This window comes from Jaculus jaculus, chromosome 3 (genome assembly GCF_020740685.1).
Source record: "Jaculus jaculus isolate mJacJac1 chromosome 3, mJacJac1.mat.Y.cur, whole genome shotgun sequence".
Taxonomy (NCBI): Eukaryota; Metazoa; Chordata; class Mammalia; order Rodentia; family Dipodidae; genus Jaculus; species Jaculus jaculus.
The window spans coordinates 88606750-88624126 of NC_059104.1; the positions used below are offsets into that span (position 1 = coordinate 88606750).

The 17377-nt window shown below is 42.1% G+C and overlaps 1 protein-coding gene across 2 annotated transcripts in view; it reads left to right on the top strand.

Annotated features, from left to right (window-relative positions):
* Siae (sialic acid acetylesterase) overlaps positions 1–17377 on the top strand; it is a 59103-nt gene that overhangs the window by 33806 nt on the left and 7920 nt on the right. Inside the window, exons 5-7 of one of the 2 annotated variants that reach the window (XM_045146195.1) lie at positions 6330–6507; positions 8030–8208; positions 8768–8901. In XM_045146195.1, coding sequence (XP_045002130.1) covers positions 6330–6507; positions 8030–8208; positions 8768–8901 — 491 coding nt within the window. The remainder of the gene's footprint in view (positions 1–6329; positions 6508–8029; positions 8209–8767; positions 8902–17377) is intronic. The other variant, XM_045146196.1, reaches the window with a different exon arrangement.

The window sequence follows — 17377 nt, forward strand, 5'->3', positions numbered from 1 at the left end:
TTTTAGTGTCTGAACACAGAGACAGAATAAATTTGGATATCATAGGTGTTAGAAAAAAAGCAGGAAAGAAATGAGAGGGAAGACTTGTCTCAACAGCAGAGGCAGGCTTTACTCAAGGAAAACCTGAGAAGGGCTCTGGCCAGGCAGGTCAGAAGTCACTTGTCTTATAGACTAAGGAATACTTATGGGGTGGTGGAGTCATTGGAACTCTTCAGTTGCTGAGTGGTCCACCTTGCCTCAGGGCTTGGGCCACTTCAGGGAAGTGATAATTGGACAGGTGGTTTGGGCCATTCCAGGAAGGTGGTAAATAGGAGGAGTGGCTGGGTCACTCTTGAGAAACAGAGAGTTACAATGAAATGGTAGTCAGAGTCCAGAAATGGAGACATTCTGGTTCTAACATTCCCAACTCTGTCGCTATGTAGAAAACCAGGGTAGGAATGTTACAGAAGCTGGTTCTGCTCACATATTTTCGGGTGGAGATGGATGTGTAGTTTGGTGAGACTATAGCAGGAGCATGGATTTGATCTTGTCCCAAGAGGTAACTCTGGAAGTAAAAACATATTGGTGGGCAGTTTCAGAATCCTAAGGAGCAACTGGTATTTCTGAAACCATTTGGAATTGGAGATGCTGAAACAAATTGTATAGGTAGGCAAATAAAAAATTGACTCATGGCCAGGTGTGGTATGCATACCTTTAATCCCAGCACTTGGGAGGCTGGAGGATCTCCATGAGTTCAAAACCAGCCTCAGACTACAGATTGTATTCTAGGCCATCCTGGCTAGAGTGAGACCCTACCTTAAAAAAAAAAAATTAAAAAGAAAGATGGACTTATGTTATTAGAAAGCAGAAAAATCTTAGTAAATGTGAGAGAGGCCTGGAAGACAAGAGAATGAGTTTTATCTCAGAAGAAATAAGTAAGGTCTCATGTATAGGTCTAGCTTAATAGGAATATGTCTATAAAAACTATAACCCAGAACAGTAGGTGTCTTTGCTGATGACAGAGATGTCAAATCATACACAAAAGATATAATAAACTGACTATTTAAAAAGGCTCATTTAGGGGAGGGAGGGAATTAACACGGAATTTTTTTTATAATCATGGAAAATGCTAATAAAAAAATATTTAAAAACGGCTCATTTAGGGCTGGAGAGATGGCTTAGCGGTTAAGGCACTTGCCTGTGAAGCCTAAGAACCCATGTAAGCCAGACGCACAAGGTAATGCAAGATCAAGGTTGCACATGCCCACTAGGTAGCACAAGCATCTGGAGTACGATTTCAGTGGCTGAGGCCCTGGTGCAACAATTCTTTCTCTCTCTCTCTCTCTAAAATAAAAAATAAAAATAAAAAGGCTCATATAGCCCCAAATTATTTTGGCTCTGAACTGGTAACATTTACAGTTGCTGCAGTCCCATTGGTGAAGTTATAGTCACACAGGTGTGGCTTCTGGGAGCCTCTGATTTGCTTTCCCATTTGCTAAACTCCATTTTGCACTTTGTGCACCTGGCAGGCTGTTGTCCCATGTGGCTAAGAGGCTTTCTCCTAGAGTCAGTTATAGATAATGCTTAATAGGTAGGGAGACAGCTGTTCTGAAGATTGCTACTTATCAGAGCCATTACAAAAAACAAAAACAAAACAAAACAAAATCCTAGATCATATTAATTCTTTGCCATTATGATCTGGTCACTATATATCTATATATGAATTTTCTTGTATGTGACTGAAAACAATAACATTGGCAGTAGGTAAGGAAACAAGGAATGCTGTCTGTATAAGTAAGGAAGAAGGAACTGTTAGGTTGGATAAGATGAGCTAATTGACATTTTTGGAAATATGAAGATTTGGCTTAGATAAGGTAGGAAGTGAATGAAACTAGTGTTGAAGCAATATTTGAAATTTTTTTATTTTGGTTTTTCAAATGTTGCTTCAACACTAGTTTATTATACTTCCTACCTTTAACAGTTTCAAACATGATAAAAATTAAGAAATTAATTTTGAAGTTTCGTTATCAGGTTACGTGTTAGAAATCTTGAAAGTAGAACTCAAGAGGTACAAAGAGGAGAGCAGTGGAATCTGGAGAATGGGCTAGAGGCCATTCTCAAAGCCAGTTTTATAGCTGGACTTTGAACAGAAACAGGTTAAGTAAATTTTACTGCAGTTTAGTACTATGTGGGAGCAGGAGGGAAAGACTGTCATTTGCTGTGGCACAGTGAAGGAGGGCTGTGGTCATCTTCTTGGGTTGGAACTAGGTGGGTGACTAATAGGAACTGTTTAATGGTTTGAAGGAAAAGTTGTTCCCCCAGGAGGACCTGGGTAGGAAAGCAGAGCTGACAGAGAGGGAAGAGCTCAGAGATAGAAGAATGCCTGAACAGTGGGGACTTCTTGCCATTAGCCATTCTGGTTTATGAAGTTGTAAGATCTTTAATAATTTGGAAGTCAAACGTGCTATTTTCAGGCCAGTTGGGAATTATTGCTCAATTTATTGTGACCAGACTATATTGCAATAAAAGATGAGATGGTCAACACTACCACCACCATCTGAGAAATTAAAAAAATGAGGTGCTTAGACTTTATGTCTCCTTTTAGGTTGAGGGTCTAGGGGCAAATTTGGGGCAAGGAGGTCCTGGACCTCTGCCAAGTGGGGAGGATAGAAGGGGAATGTTTGGGGAGGAATGTGGTAGGCTGTAAGCTCTGGAAATGAATCAGGAAGAGAGCAATGGGGTCCCCAACTCTGCCTGGAAGGATCTGGTCCCAGTCACTTGATTCATCAGAGAATAAGTCTCCACTGACTATAGGGAAAACCCCAGCAAAAGGTGGAGGGAGGGAAGGGAATGGAAGGAGTGGAGCCTCAGAAGGTAGTCAGTTTTGGAGTACATCTATCCTGGTTTCACACTGGAGGAACCAAAACAGACAGTTTCTTAGATCGAAGACTTAAGATTGGACAGGAAGGGATGAAGAGATGGCTTAGTGATCAAGGTGCTTGCCTATAAAGCCAAAAGACTCAGGTTCAATTCCCTAGGACCTATGTAAGCTAGATGCACAAGGTGGTGCTCGTGTGTGGAATCTGCAGTGGCTGGGATGCCCTAAGCACCCATTCTCTCTCTCCCTTTCTCTCTCTACTTGCCTCTTTTCTTCTTTCAAATAAGTTAAAAAAAAAAAAAAAGGTTAAACAGGAGACAGTCCAACAGAAAGACCAGTGGAGTTTTGGAAATTTGGGAACCCACAGAGGGTGGGAAGTGAGGCCAGAAACCTTCTGGAGAGGGACAGGGGTTCAGAAGGAAAACAGGCACCCTGAGCAATTGCTTCTGACTGGAGGCTCCCAGGGCAGTACTCTGAAGACAAAACAAGGGAGCAAGGGTCTATATCTCCCAGGTACACTAGGAAGACAGATGGAAGCTGACTCACCACCTTCTTGGGCCAAAGATGGTCCAGTGTTGGATGATCAAGTGGATACGGGGAATGGCCTCTCTATGTCTAGAGGGGAGAAGGAACAGCTTTAAGGCAGGCAAATTACCCTACTGGGCTGTTGGAGAATTCTCCAGCCACCTGGAGTTTTGAAAGCCCACTGGAGGGTAGCCTTAGCTTTGGCCTCTCAGTTCTGTCCAGGGGAGTTGCAATTCTCATGAAATTCATCATGGTGAAAGAGAGTGATGGAAGGAGGGAGGGAGGGAGGGGGGGAGAAGGAGAGAGAAAAGGAGGGAAAGGGAGGGAGGAAGGATAGGGTGAAGATAGAGGATACATTTAGAATCCAGGGGTTAGCCCAGGATGAGCTGCCTCTCTGCCCATTGCTTCCTGGGTTGCAGGAGCATTCCCCCTCCAAGCACCTGTCCTGGTTTCAGCACCATGTTAGGAAAAAAGCGATAAAGAAATGAGAGGGAAGATTCAGCTCAACAGTAGAGGTAGGCTTTATTTGGAGAAAGTCTGAGAAGGGCTCTGACCAGGCATGTCAGAAGCTACTTCCCTTTCAGACTAGGGACTACTGACAGCAGCCTAACACCACACATAGTTGTTGACTCTTAATTTTGTCCTAGACATTGGGATATAGACATGATATTCATGATGAGTCCCTGCCTTCAGGTAGCTAGTCATGGTTTGGGAGTGGAAGAGGGAAGTTGGGAAAAGAGAAGGGGTAAAGGACGAGGACTATGAAAGCACAGGGGAGGAAGTCAGTCTGTATGAGGCTTTTTATGATCTTCCTTTCATTTGATATTTCTTTTTCTTTCTTTCTTTCTTTCTTTCTTTCTTTCTTTCTTTCTTTCTTTCTTTCTTTTCTTTTTTCTTTCTTTCTTTCTTTCTTTTTTTTTTTTGGTTTTTCAAGGTAGGGTCTTGTTCTAGCCCAGGCAGACTTGGAATTCACTATGTAATCTCAGGTTGGCTTTGAACTCACAGTGATCCTCCTACGTCTGCCTCCCAAGTGCTGGGATTAAAGGCGTGTACCACTACACTTGGTCTGATATTTTGTTTCTTTTTAATTTTTAATTTGCAAGGAAGGAGGGAGGGAGAGAGAGAAATTGATTGGGTGTGCCAGGGCCTGTAGACACTGCAAATGAACTCCAGTGCGTCCACCAGTTTGTTCATCTGGTTTTAGATGGGTACTAGGGAATTGAACCCCAGTCTTTAGCTATTGCAGGCAAGTGCCTTAACTGATGAGCCATCTTTCCAGCCTGATATTTTTTTTTTGTTTTAAAATTCCTTATAACTTCTTTGTACTTATTAGGACACTTTTTTGTCATTGGTTTTATTCAGCTAATTACTTGTCCTGTTCTGTAAGCTATAAGACCTACAAGATCTGTGTCTACCTCCTTCATTACTGTACCTCAACCACTGTGTAGTTCCTGACACATAGGAATCACTCAATTTTAATTCATTTGAAATTGATTTAATTTCTATTATCGCACTATCAAGTCTTGGGTTTGGATCATTTGTAGTGCCAAGCCAGTGACTCATATGTAGTAGATTTTTGGTATTAGGTTAAATTAACCCCATCAGCCATGTGTATGCATATGCACCCCCTCCGCCCCGCATCAGCTTTCATCTAACATGGAAATCACACACTGTGGTACCCTGATCTCTGCTGGTTCTTAGAAAAAATGAAAGGTCAAATACTATTTGTGGGTTTTGTTGCTACTGAAAGGTCAAATACTATTTGTGGGTTTTGTTGCTTCGCCTTTTTGCTGGACTCCTCATCACTTGCATTTCCATGTCCCTATTACTATGGCTATAGAACCAGGCACAAAGCATCAAGGAAAAAACACATTTTTTTCCCCCTCTACATACTGCCTGCTTGCCTTTTTTCCTTCTACAGAGCTAAGAGGGAGTGAGTAACCAGGCAAGAGGAAAGACAGATAAGAAGGAATAGGAACCTGATGGCCTGCTGAGGACTAATATTCCTTGATTCTGAGGTTTCTTGGGGAGGGGTGAGGGAAGTGTGGGGAAACCTGCTTGGTTGGCTGGAGAGTCTTGGCTCCCTACTTAGGTAAGTGAATTACTTATATTCAAATTGAGAGCAGAATTGTTTCCATTTGCCTCAGTGCCAAGACAAGAACACTATTTCTTTTTGTTTATTTTTATTTATTTATTTGAGAGTGACAGACAGAGAGAAAGAGGCAGAGATAGAGAGAGAGAGAATGGGCGTGCCAGGGCCTCCAGCCACTGCAAACGAACTCCAGACGCATGCGCTCCCTTGTGCATCCGGCTAACGTGGGACCTGGGGAACCGAGCCTCGAACCGGGGTCCTTAGGCTTCACAGGCAAGTGCTTAACCGCTAAGCCATCTCTCCAGCCCAAGAACACTATTTCTTTATTAGGAGAACAAGCATTTTGAACCACTAAAAATTCTGCAGGCAGATAAAAGGAAACTGTCACTAAGGCTATCATGTCCCCTGTATTAAAGATTTGCTTTAGGGAAAGTTTGAAAGAAATGCTTGGTCTTGGTGCCCTAGCCTGTCATTGCTTCTTATTCCACTTCTGAAAGTCTCAGGAGAAAAGTGACGACTCTCACCCATCCTTCTCATCTAAATGCCACAGTTTGTATTTCTTTTTCTTTTCCCCCCAAAATATTTATTTATAGATTTTATTTATTTGGGGAGGGGAGGCAGATAGAGAGGAGAGACAGAGACAGGGAATGGGCATGCCAGGGCATCTAGCTACTGCAAATGAAGTCTAGACGTACGCCACCTCGTACATCTGGCTTACATGGGTCCTGGGATTGAACCTGGGTCCTTTGGCTTTGCAGGCAAGTGCCCTAACCACTTAGCCATCTCCAGCCCCTGGTTTGTATTTCTTGATGTTTCTTTCCCTCAGTTTTTTCTTTTAACTGTTTCTCTGAACAGAAAATCTAGGCCATGGAAATTTCACATACATGTCAGCAGTATGCTGGCTCTTTGGGCGTTATCTGTATGACACTCTGCAGTATCCTGTTGGGCTGATCTCCTCTAGCTGGGGTGGGACACCCATTGAAGCCTGGTCATCTGGAAGATCACTGAAAGTTTGTGGAGTCCTTAAGAGACGGTAAGAGAACATTCTCCATTCTGGGAGCAAGTCCATGAAAGAAGAATGTAAGAGAGATGTATCTTGGCCTTCATTGGGGAGAATGATGAATATATGGAATTTATTTCTGAACAGGTAATTATTTTTTCTGTCATTAACATTGAAAACATCAGAAACATATCATAAGGAAAATATGGTATTTTTGCTTAGTAATAATAATTCTAGTGTTTCCTAAAAGTTTTCTATTTGTCAGATACTATTCTAAGCCCTTTTCATACAAGAGTTCAGATAGTACTCTTAGTACCTTTAAGTACAGATAATGCTAATTTCCCATGGTTAAAGACACTGAATCCCAGAAAGGCTGAGCGGCTGCCTCATGGACAAGACTAGTAAGTGGTCCAGTTTGGCTCCAGTACATGGGCTCCTACCCACTGTGCTCTTTTGCCTGAAGAATAAACAAATGGAGAACATATGTAAACATGCATTCAAAGATATATTCATAAGCTGAGTATGAATGCCCATATAGAAAAGCTAGATGGAAAGAATATGTGTGTAGGGGGAGATAAAAACAACTAGTTTAAATCTCCATTCTGTCTTATGTGAAGTGGAGACTAACAGTATGTGCCCTGCTTTTGTGAGCACTGTTTCAACTCACTCTGGGAAGAATTCTGGGAGGAGGAAGGACTTTGGACAGAAAGAACAGCCTATATTAGAGTAAGGGTGAGAGTGAGATGTAGTACATAGAGAGGGTTTTAAAGCCAGATTCCCAGAGCTTTGGTTGGTGGACTGAAGCACATCACAGGTATGGAGAAGTGAAAATTCTTCTGCAGAGCTACTGTGAGGACATACTCCTAGATTTCTTTTTCTTTTTTTTTTTTTTTGTTTTTTTTAATTATTTATTTATTTATTTGAGAGCGACAGACACAGAGAGAAAGACAGATAGAGGGAGAGAGAGGGAATGGGCGCGCCAGGGCCTCCAGACGCGTGCGCCCCCTTGTGCATCTGGCTAACGAGGGACCTGGGGAACCGAGCCTCGAACCGGGGTCCTTAGGCTTCACGGGCAAGCGCTTAACCGCTAAGCCATCTCTCCAGCCCACTCCTAGATTTCTTAATGGAAAAATAACATTCTGTAAAGAAATCTAGGAATATGTCCTGAATTAATTTTATTTCAGAGCTATTTTTTTAAACCCAGTAATAAAATTGTTGGGAATTTATCTTATGGAAAGAATTCAGCATGTAAGCAATGATTTGATTATATGGAAGATAATCATGACATTGCTTATAAAAGCAAAAAGTTTAAACCAATCTAAGTGTCTTATCTGTTGAGCAGTAAATTTATTTCCTTTGTGACTCACAGTAAATCACTCCTCCCTCTGGCTTTAATAGCCTTATCTGCAAACTGTCAGGGCCTGCTGCAACTCCCAGAAAGCTTGACCAGTACATTTAACTGGGAAAGAACCTAGAGATGAGAGTCCAGGATGGTTCCCATGTTTCCAAGAGAACTAGAGTGAACTGGTTTACATCTGTGCTGCTTTCCTCTGAGGTTTGTTCCAGGGAATGAGGATCATGGAGCAGGTGATCTGGTGAGACCTGTGGATCTTGCTGATTTCAGGTCCATTCCACCAGATTCAGTAACTGGTCCAAGAGAGCACTCTGTTCTCTGGAATGCCATGATCCATCCACTGCAGAATATGACACTGAAAGGAGTGGTGTGGTACCAGGGTGAGTGTTCAGTTTGCTTCTCCATCATGCCAGCAAGCATTTGCATCATAACAAACCATCTAGAAGTTTCTGGCTTCAAAACTCAGTGATAGTTTAATTTTTACTAGTTCACTGTTCCCTGGGTTAATGGGATGGCTCTTTTGTCTGGGCTCCATCAGCTCATTTCTACTAGGATCTTTTATCTGTCTTTGGCTACCTGCTAAGTTGTCTGGTGGCTAGAGGACCTAGGATGTCCTGTCCTGTCCCTTGTGTCATTGACTGGGACTCTGTGGGGCATCATAGTTCTCAGGTGTCCTTTATTCCTTTAGTAATTTGTCTCAGACTCATTTTTCTCGCTTACATCATGGTCTCAGGGTTCCAAGAGCATCAGGAAAGTGCCAAGGCCAAAGCCTGGGGCACTTTCGAAGTCCTTGGTTGCATCATGTTTGCTGATGCCTCTGGCCAGAGTGAGCCACTAGGCCAGAAGTGAGGAAGGCCTCACTCAGAGTATGGATGGAGAAGAGGAATGTATGTCATTTTTGAAATGTACTTCAAACTACTCTCCCAACTTGATTTTTAGGGGAAGCTAATATGGATTATAACAGGGATCTGTATAATTGCACTTTCCCTGCACTCATTGAAGATTGGCGCCAGACCTTCCACCGTGGCTCCCAGGGGCAGACTGAGCGCTTCTTTCCATTTGGATTTGTTCAGGTATGTGTTGAGAGGAAGATGCTTCATGGTAGAGGGTGTGTGCTCTTTAGATCTCTTTCCTGGAATTTGTTTCACAAGTTTTGTCTCTTGAGTATGCTAATCTATGCTTAATTCATGAGTTCACTGATAACAAATATTTTTAAAAAGATTATAAGCAACTAGTATTTCTTCTTATAAAAGCATATTAGGGAGCTAGAGAGATGGTTCAGTGATTAAGGGCAACTTGCTCGCAAAACTTGATGGCCTGTGTTCAAACCTCTAGTCCCCATGTAAAGCCAGTTGTACAAAATGGTGTATGTGCCTGGAGTTTGTTTGCAGTGGCAAGAGGCTCTGACACACCCATATTCTCTCTCTCCTTGAAGATAAATAATAAATAAAAAATATTTAAAAGCATTCTAAGTTCACAAAAAAATAATAAATGAAAAAATTAAGTAGCCCCCAGACAAAAACACAGTATACAAGAAAACTAAACCACCACCACATAACAACTGAAGCTAAGGCCCTTGAGAATTCTATAATCTAGAAAAGGCAAACCCCCATGCTCATTTGCTTTTTCTCTTAATACTGTATTGTGAACATTTTTTTCATGTTATAAATTTCAACAAAATTTATAGTGAATGCAGAATATTCTGAAATGTAGTCATATTGTTTGGGTTCTTGGTTTACTTCAGTGTTTTGCTTTCATAAACTATACCATGCTATTTTTCTTGCAAAAAGTTGCTTGTAGTTTAATTTTTCCATAAGATAAATTTCCAGAAATGAAACTATATGTTTAAAAATATATACCTCATTCTAGGTCAGCCTAAAGTAGTGAGACCCTACCTCACCCCCCCCCAAATAATAAAAATAAAATATGTACCACTTCCCCCATCCAAAAACAAGAAAACAATGACAATAACAAAACAAGTGCCAGGCATAGTGGCACATGCCATTAATCCCGGCACTTGGGAGATCGAGGTAGGATGATCACTCTGAGTTTGAGGCCAGCGTGAACCTGCATAGTTAATTCCAGGTCTAGAGCAAGACCCTACCTTGAAAAACAAAAACAAAACAAAAAAAATCCTGCTTTCTGCTTGGCATAAAAAGTATAAACATATTTGGCTAAGTTCAAAATTGCCTTGCCTCTTATGTTCGTATAACCTATCTGAGACCTAGACATTTCAGTGGAAGGATAGTTCTGCTTTCTAGAACACCTATTAAACAGATAAAGGTCATGAGAACAAGCCTCAACTTGCAACGGAATGGCCCAGCAGGCTTACCATTTGATGGGCCAGGGTTGGTTCAGATATCTGCTCACAAACACCACAGATACTTTCTTCCCATCATCCCTCTACCTTGACCTCTTTTGCCATATCCCTTTTCTGAGGAAAGGTTTTTTATAGATGTTCTTTCATGGAATATGGTTTTATGACTTGTTCTTATATTTGCTTTGACTTTGAAGTAAGATTATTCTGCTCATTCTTTTAAAATTGTAGCTTCTGTAACACTGTTTTGTTTTCGCTTAGCCACTGTACTTGTGGTTGAAGGTGGTTTCATCCATTTCAAATGAAGCATATGCAGTGAATACTTATAAACATGGAATCTCATCCTTCATCTATGCCTTACAGTTTGTAGAAGTCCCCTAATCTCTATCTTTAACTTTACCATCAACCAACATATGTTGGTTACTTGTAGAAAACTGACAACATAATTATATATATATTTACATAAGTATATGGCTTCAAAGAGAAATAGCAAATACAGTTTGACAACATAGTGGTTCAGGGCCTGGTCTGCAATTAGACTGCCAGGTTCTGATTCTGGCTGTGGCATTTGTTGAGTGATTGTGAGCAAACTGTCGAGCTACTCACTTTAAATATTACACAACTTGCCATGTAGAGACTGGCATGTTCCAGACAGTGTTAGCATTTATTATTATTGAGTGAAGTCAGAACACCTGGAGGAGATAGATGGTTGTTAGGAAAAACAATTGGCTTTATAGAAGTGTGGGGTTTGTAGTGGTGGCTGGAATAGTGGGAGCAGAAGTAGAGATGTAGGACTTGAGTTCTGTGGAGAGATTGGTTAAGTATGTATCCACAAGTTATTGCTCGAAATGTGGCCAGAAGCTTGAGAAAAGGAAGAACAATTTGTTATAGACTGGAGTCCTTAGGGGTAAACATTTTTATTAACTTAAAAATATTTTTTTGAGAGAGAAATAGGCAGATAGAGAGAGGGGAGGAATGGATGCATCAGGGTCTCCAGCCACTGCAAATGAACTTCAGACACATGTACTACCTTGTGCTTCTGGCTTACATGGTTCTGAGGAATTGAACCTGGGTCCTTAGGTTTTGCAGGCAAATGCCTTACCTGCTAAGCCATCTCTCCAACTGTTTAACTTTTTAAGATTTGCTTTGTGTCCTAATATATGGTCTATTTTAGAGAATGTTCCATGTGCTGCTGAAAAGAATGTATATTCTGCAGCCTTTGGATGATGAAATGTCCTGTATATATCTGTTAGGTCCATTCCTTCTATGACCTCATTTAGTCCAGATGCCTCTCTGTTTATTCTTTCCCTGGATGATTTCCCTGTCAATTGATGAGAGTGGGGTGTTAAAGTCACCCACCACCACTGTGTTTGGTGTTATCTGTGACCTTAGTTCTAATAGTGTTTGTTTGACGAATTTGGGAGCCCCCATGTTAGGTGCATATATGTTTAGGATTGTAATGTCCTCCTGTTGGTGTGTGCCCTTAATCAATATAAAGTGACCTTCCTTATCTTTCTTGACTAACGTCGGACTAAAGTCTACCCTGTCTGATATTAGGATAGCAACCCCTGCTTGTTTTCTAGGCCCATTTGCTTGAAACACCGTCTTCCAACCTTTCACCCTAAGATAATGTCTATCCTTTGTAGAAAGGTGAGTTTCTTGGAGACAACAAATTGTAGGATCCCTTGGAGACAACAAATTGTAGGATCCTGCTTTTTAACCCAGTCTGCAAATCTATGTCTTTTCGTTGGGGCATTGAGACCGTTGATATTAAGAGATATTATTGAAAGGTGTGTATTTATGTTTGCCATTTTTTTGTGTGTGTGTGTTTCTGGTTCTACCTGTGCTCTCTTCTGTTAACTGGTATTTGAGTATAGCTTGTTTTTTCTAGGTTCCTTATATGTGTGCTTTTCCTTTTGTTCAGCATGGAGGATTCTATCAAGTATTTTCTGTAGAGCTGGTTTTGTCTTCAAATACTCCTTTAACCTGCTTTTGTCATGGAATGTCTTTATTTCTCCATCTATTTGAATGGATAACTTTGCAGGATAAAGTAACCTTGGTTGACAGTTGTTATCTTTCAGAACTTGGAATATATCACTCCAAGCCCTTCTGGCTTTAAAAGTTTGTGTTGAATAATCTGCTGTAATCCTGATGGGCTTGCTTTTATAGGTAACTTGATTTTTCTCTCTAACTGCTTTCAATATTTTTCTTTGGTGTGTGTGTTTGGAAGTTTGATTATAATATGGCGAGGAGAGGTTCTTTCTGGGTTTTGCCTGGCTGGGGTTCTAAAGGCTTCCTGTATCTGTATTGGCACCTCTTTCCCAATTTGGGGGAAATTTTCCTCTATGATTTTGTTGAAGATGCCTACTATGCCTCTGGAGTGGAGTTCTTCTCCTTCTCCTATGCCCTGAATTCTTATATTGGATCTTTTCATAGTGTCCCGAATATCTTGAAATTCCCACTCATATTTTTCTATAAGTTTGTCTTTCTCTTTGTTGGACTTCATTACGTCTGCCACCTGGTCTTCTAGCTTAGATATTCTGTCCTCTCCCTCATCCATCCTACTGGTGAGATTTTCTACAGAGTTTTTTATTTCATTAACTGTGTTCTTCATTGCTAGTAATTCTGACTGGTTTTTCTTTATTATTTCTATTTCCCTATTTATGTCTTGTATTGCCTTCTTTATTTCATTAAATTGGTGTCCTGCCTCTTCTTTGATTCCTTTGATTTCCTCTTTGATTTCTTCTTTGATTGTTTTCATGTGTTCTTTGACCTCTTTGAACATATTTATAATTATTCTTTTGAACTCTTTCTCAGGCATTTCCTCTAACTCTTTCTCACTGGAGGACATTTCTGATGCATTAATACTTTTAGGTGGATTTATATCATCTTGCTTTTTAGTGTTTCTTGTGTTATAATGTATATATTTTTGCATCTTGGATTAAGTTAATGCTTGGATTTTCTAGCTAGCTGTGTATTCTTAGTTGTATCAATTGATTTGATGTAATATATTTTCAGGGTAGGACCTTAAGGTATTAGGTGTGGCTCTTAAGACTCTCAGAGTATCTACAAAGATGTTCTTAGGGGTTGAGTTTCCCTGCTATAGGAGTATTCAAGCAGGCTGAGTGGAATAAAATACAGGTAGATTCTAAAATTTAACTAAACACTGTACACATTCAATCAAAAACAGCCCTGAGTATGTATGCAAGAGTAGTTATTATAATGACCAGATCCTCTATCAACAAAGAGGTTTAGATTTCTGGTCTGTTGAGGGATCCAAGTCAGCTTGTGACCAAGTGAGACCCTTCCCTGGTGTAATCCCAGTTACCTTGGGTGATTTTGGTCTCAGTCAAGTTGCTGCCTGGGTCGTCGGGCTGCTGTTCTGATTTCTGGAGCTGGGCACTTGCTTTTCCTACGGGGCAAACTGAGCCGCTGCTGCTGCCTCTGCTGCTGCTGTAGCTGCCACCACCGGAGCCACCACCGCTGCTGAAGCTGCCGCTGCCGTGCCCACCGCTGCTGCTCCCCCCGAAGCCGCTGCTGCGGGATCTGCTGCCGCTGCTGCTCCTTGGTCCGCTGCTGCTGGGGCCGCTGGTACCGGTGCTGGAGCCGCTGAAGTTGCTGCCGAACTCTGCTCCTGCTTGGGTCCCGCTGTCAGCCCAAGTTGGCGTGGCCGGGTCCCGGGCCGCTGCTGTGTTCGCTGGAGCTGGACTCAGGCGGTGGGGGAGGGGAGGGAGCCATGGCTGCTCTGGTTGTCTCGCTGCTCCACGTGTTCTTCTACCTCGCGGTCTGCTCCTCCGCTGCTCGCTGCCGCTCTCCCCTCACGTGTCCCGAGTTGCGGAGAACGCGGTGTGAGGGGAAAATCCCGCACCTGGCTTTTCCTGCGGCTCGAGCCAAGTCTGGCAGTTTTCTGCTGCGCCGCGGCCGTGGCGGTTGGCCGAGCTGCCGGAGCCGCTTTTCCCGCCTGTGCGGGCTCTGGATGCTCTATAACTCTTCTACTTCTCCACTGCCGCTTCAATTTCCTATACACCTCAGTTTTTAGTAAAAGTGTGTATTTTGCTGAGTTTTTTGGGTCTTTTTCCCCCCTAGGCTGCTTTGGCGTGGTACCTACGCCACCATCTTAACCGGAAGTGGACTGTTTAACTTTTTAACTGACAACTTTCATACATGTACACAATGTATTTTTATAATTTTTATTTTGTCCCCTTTCTCCATCTCCTTTCCAAGGAAGCCCTTCTTCTTTCCAACTAGTCCTATTTATGTATTTGTTTCCCTCTCCTCCATCACTCATAGCAACATATTGATGAACCCAATATTGTGCAGGTAATAGCAGATCCTGTGAGATGATGAATGCATCAGCCACTTCCTGTCCAGAAGACAGCATTCCAAAGCACTCCTCCCCATTCTTTGGATATTACATTCTTTCCAGGGCTGTATTTTTTTTTTAACAGGGGACTTGGAAGGACAGACTGAAAATCGTACTGTTTAATAAAACATCTTCTGAATGTGGCCAGTTTTGTAATTTTGGGCTGTTATCTGCCTTCTTTACCCTTAGTATTTATGAGAAGCAATGCGAGAGACATAAATATGCCCCACCATGTCTCGGATTAGGAAAAAAATACGTGTATTTCATTTGGGTATAGAGTATGCTGGTGCCCCCATGTGGCCAGTGTGTAATAGTGCAGTCAATGAAATATGGACAAGTGAAGGAATTCTTAGCAGCCTGCCATTTTGAGGAAAAGCCTTGGGCTGGAGGGGCTGATAGTAAGTACCAGGTCTTTCTGTTGCACTTCAGATTAGTATTTCCCATAGGCTCTTTCCACTGGCTTTTCTGCTAGGAGGTTCATCATGCCACTGGTTGGTGGCTGTGGGGCCATTCTCAATCTTCACATGTTGTGTAGTGGTTGAGTGAGTCCTTGGATCATTTTATCATTACATTTTAGATTTTGTGAGAGTCCATTGTGAGCCTTCAGCATCTTTTATCATTTCATATGCTAAAGCATATTTACATAAAAGACTTTTAATAGGAAAGTTGCAGCAGTGACCCCTTAGTTCCAGTCATAATCAAGGCTCCTCCTTGTCACCAGTGCAACCTCCCCATGTTTTGCTAATATCTTGCTAGTCTTTCTGAAGCCACTCAGGAAGCAGAAAACATCCTCCAAGTATTATTGGTCCAAGTTTGTAGGGACAATGGCAGGTATTTCCTGGGCTGTGTGACTAAAACAACTGAATAGAACACTCTATAAGATGCAGCTCCTCTGATAGGATCAGACATTTAAATAAGTCAAGACAGTTTGGATGCTGGCCCAGACTGCTCCCCAATCAGCAGTCTGACTCACAGTTAGACCATGGTGTGTGGGTGAGAGAGAGAGAGAGAAGCAGGGGAGAAGGTGCACAAGGAGATAGGTGATGTTTTTTATTGGCTGGAGCTAGGGCTAAGAATGATTTAGTTGTATCTAAATTAGAGAAAAGGGTGCTATTAGTAACAGAAAAGTAAGAAAGAAAGAGTGAGGCCATATACATCACAGTAATTGTAAGGCATTTTTCTGGGACCTCTTCTCTTTCCAGTGTATGGATGTATCAACTCTAGATGAAATAGTTAATCCTGTCACCCACTGTATATGAACACTGGAGCAACTCTGCCTTACCTTGACTTCTCTTTCACTGGTCAGAGACTCTCCCTTGAATTATTGTCTCCTCAGTGGTCTTCCTTCTTGCTGCTACCTTATATCTTCTCAATGTATCAGTCAAGACTCCAGTGACTGTGACTGAGATCAGCAGGCCATGCATGACCTGCCCCTGTCACCCTGATCTCTTTTCCTAGTTCTTTCTATTGACTCCATTTCAGTCAGACTGGCTGCCTGATTTTCTTTAAGCACATAGGCATACCTGGATTCCTGGCCTTACCTTGCCTTCTTCCCTTTCCTTTTTCTTTTCTTTCTTTTTTTTTTTTTTTTTTAGGTAGGGTCTCACTTTAGTCCAGGCTGACCTGGAACTCTGTTGCACAGACTGGCCACAAAGTCAATGGCATACCTTCTACCTCAGTCTCCCAAGTGCTAGGTTTAAAGTTGTGTACCACCATGCCCAGCTTATCTACTCTTTCTTTTCTTTTTTTTTTTTTTGTTCATTTTTTATTTATTTATTTGAGAGCGACAGACACAGGGAGAAAGACAGATAGAGGGAGAGAGAATGGGCGTGCCAGGGCTTCCAGCCACTGCAAACAAACTCCAGACGCGTGCGCCCCCTTGTGCATCTGGATAACGTGGGACCTGGGGAACCGAGCCTTGAACCGGGGTCCTTAGGCTTCACAGGCAAGTGCTTAACCGCTAAGCCATCTCTCCAGCCCTACTCTTTATTTTCTATTGTGCATAAAAAATCACTATATTTAGCTGCTTAAAACCATGCAAAACCCAATGTCTGGTTGTTCCTCAGGGTGTGGAGCCTGAGCTTAGCTAGAGCCCATGCTTGGTGCTGCAGTAATGGTTCAGACATACTGAGGGCTTCTCTGAAACCTGGGGTTCTCTTCCAAGCTCATGGGACTGTTGGCATAAACAATTTCTTTGTAGCTGTAAGACTCATGGCAATTTATTTCTTGAAGACCAGCAGGGAGAGTCTTGGCTTCTAGACCCTTATTGAAAGCCCTGGATGAGGTCAGGCTTGTCAGAATTGCTTCCCTTTTGGTGATCTCCAAGTCCTGATTAAGGGCCCTTACTTACATCTGTAAAATTCCTTCATCTTTTGCCATGTGATAGACATGCTCATGGCAATAAAATCTCATTACTTTTGCCACAGTCTGTTTGTCAGAAGCAGTTGCAGGTCCCCACCACAAAGGACAGGGCATTATTATATAAGGTTGTGGGTCATCTTAGAGTTCTGCCTAACATGTCTCCAGAGGACATCCACATGGCTTCCTGCTTCTTCTCTCACTTAGTCTGTGTTTAACCTTAGGAGAGGGAGGGCAAGGGGAAGGGAGAAGAAGAGGAAGGCTGGCATCCTATATCCATTTTAAATTAGCACCCCAATGACCTAACTTCCTCCTACTGGTACCGCCTCTTAAAGATTTTTATCACCTCTTACTAGTACCACAGGCTGGAACTAGTCCCTGAGCAAATGCACTTTTGTGAATATTTAAGATATAAACTAGATAGTAAATATTATAGCAAGTCTGGTGTGGTGGTATACACTTTATCCCAGCAGAGATAGAATCACTGTGAGTTAAGGTCAGTCTGGTACTA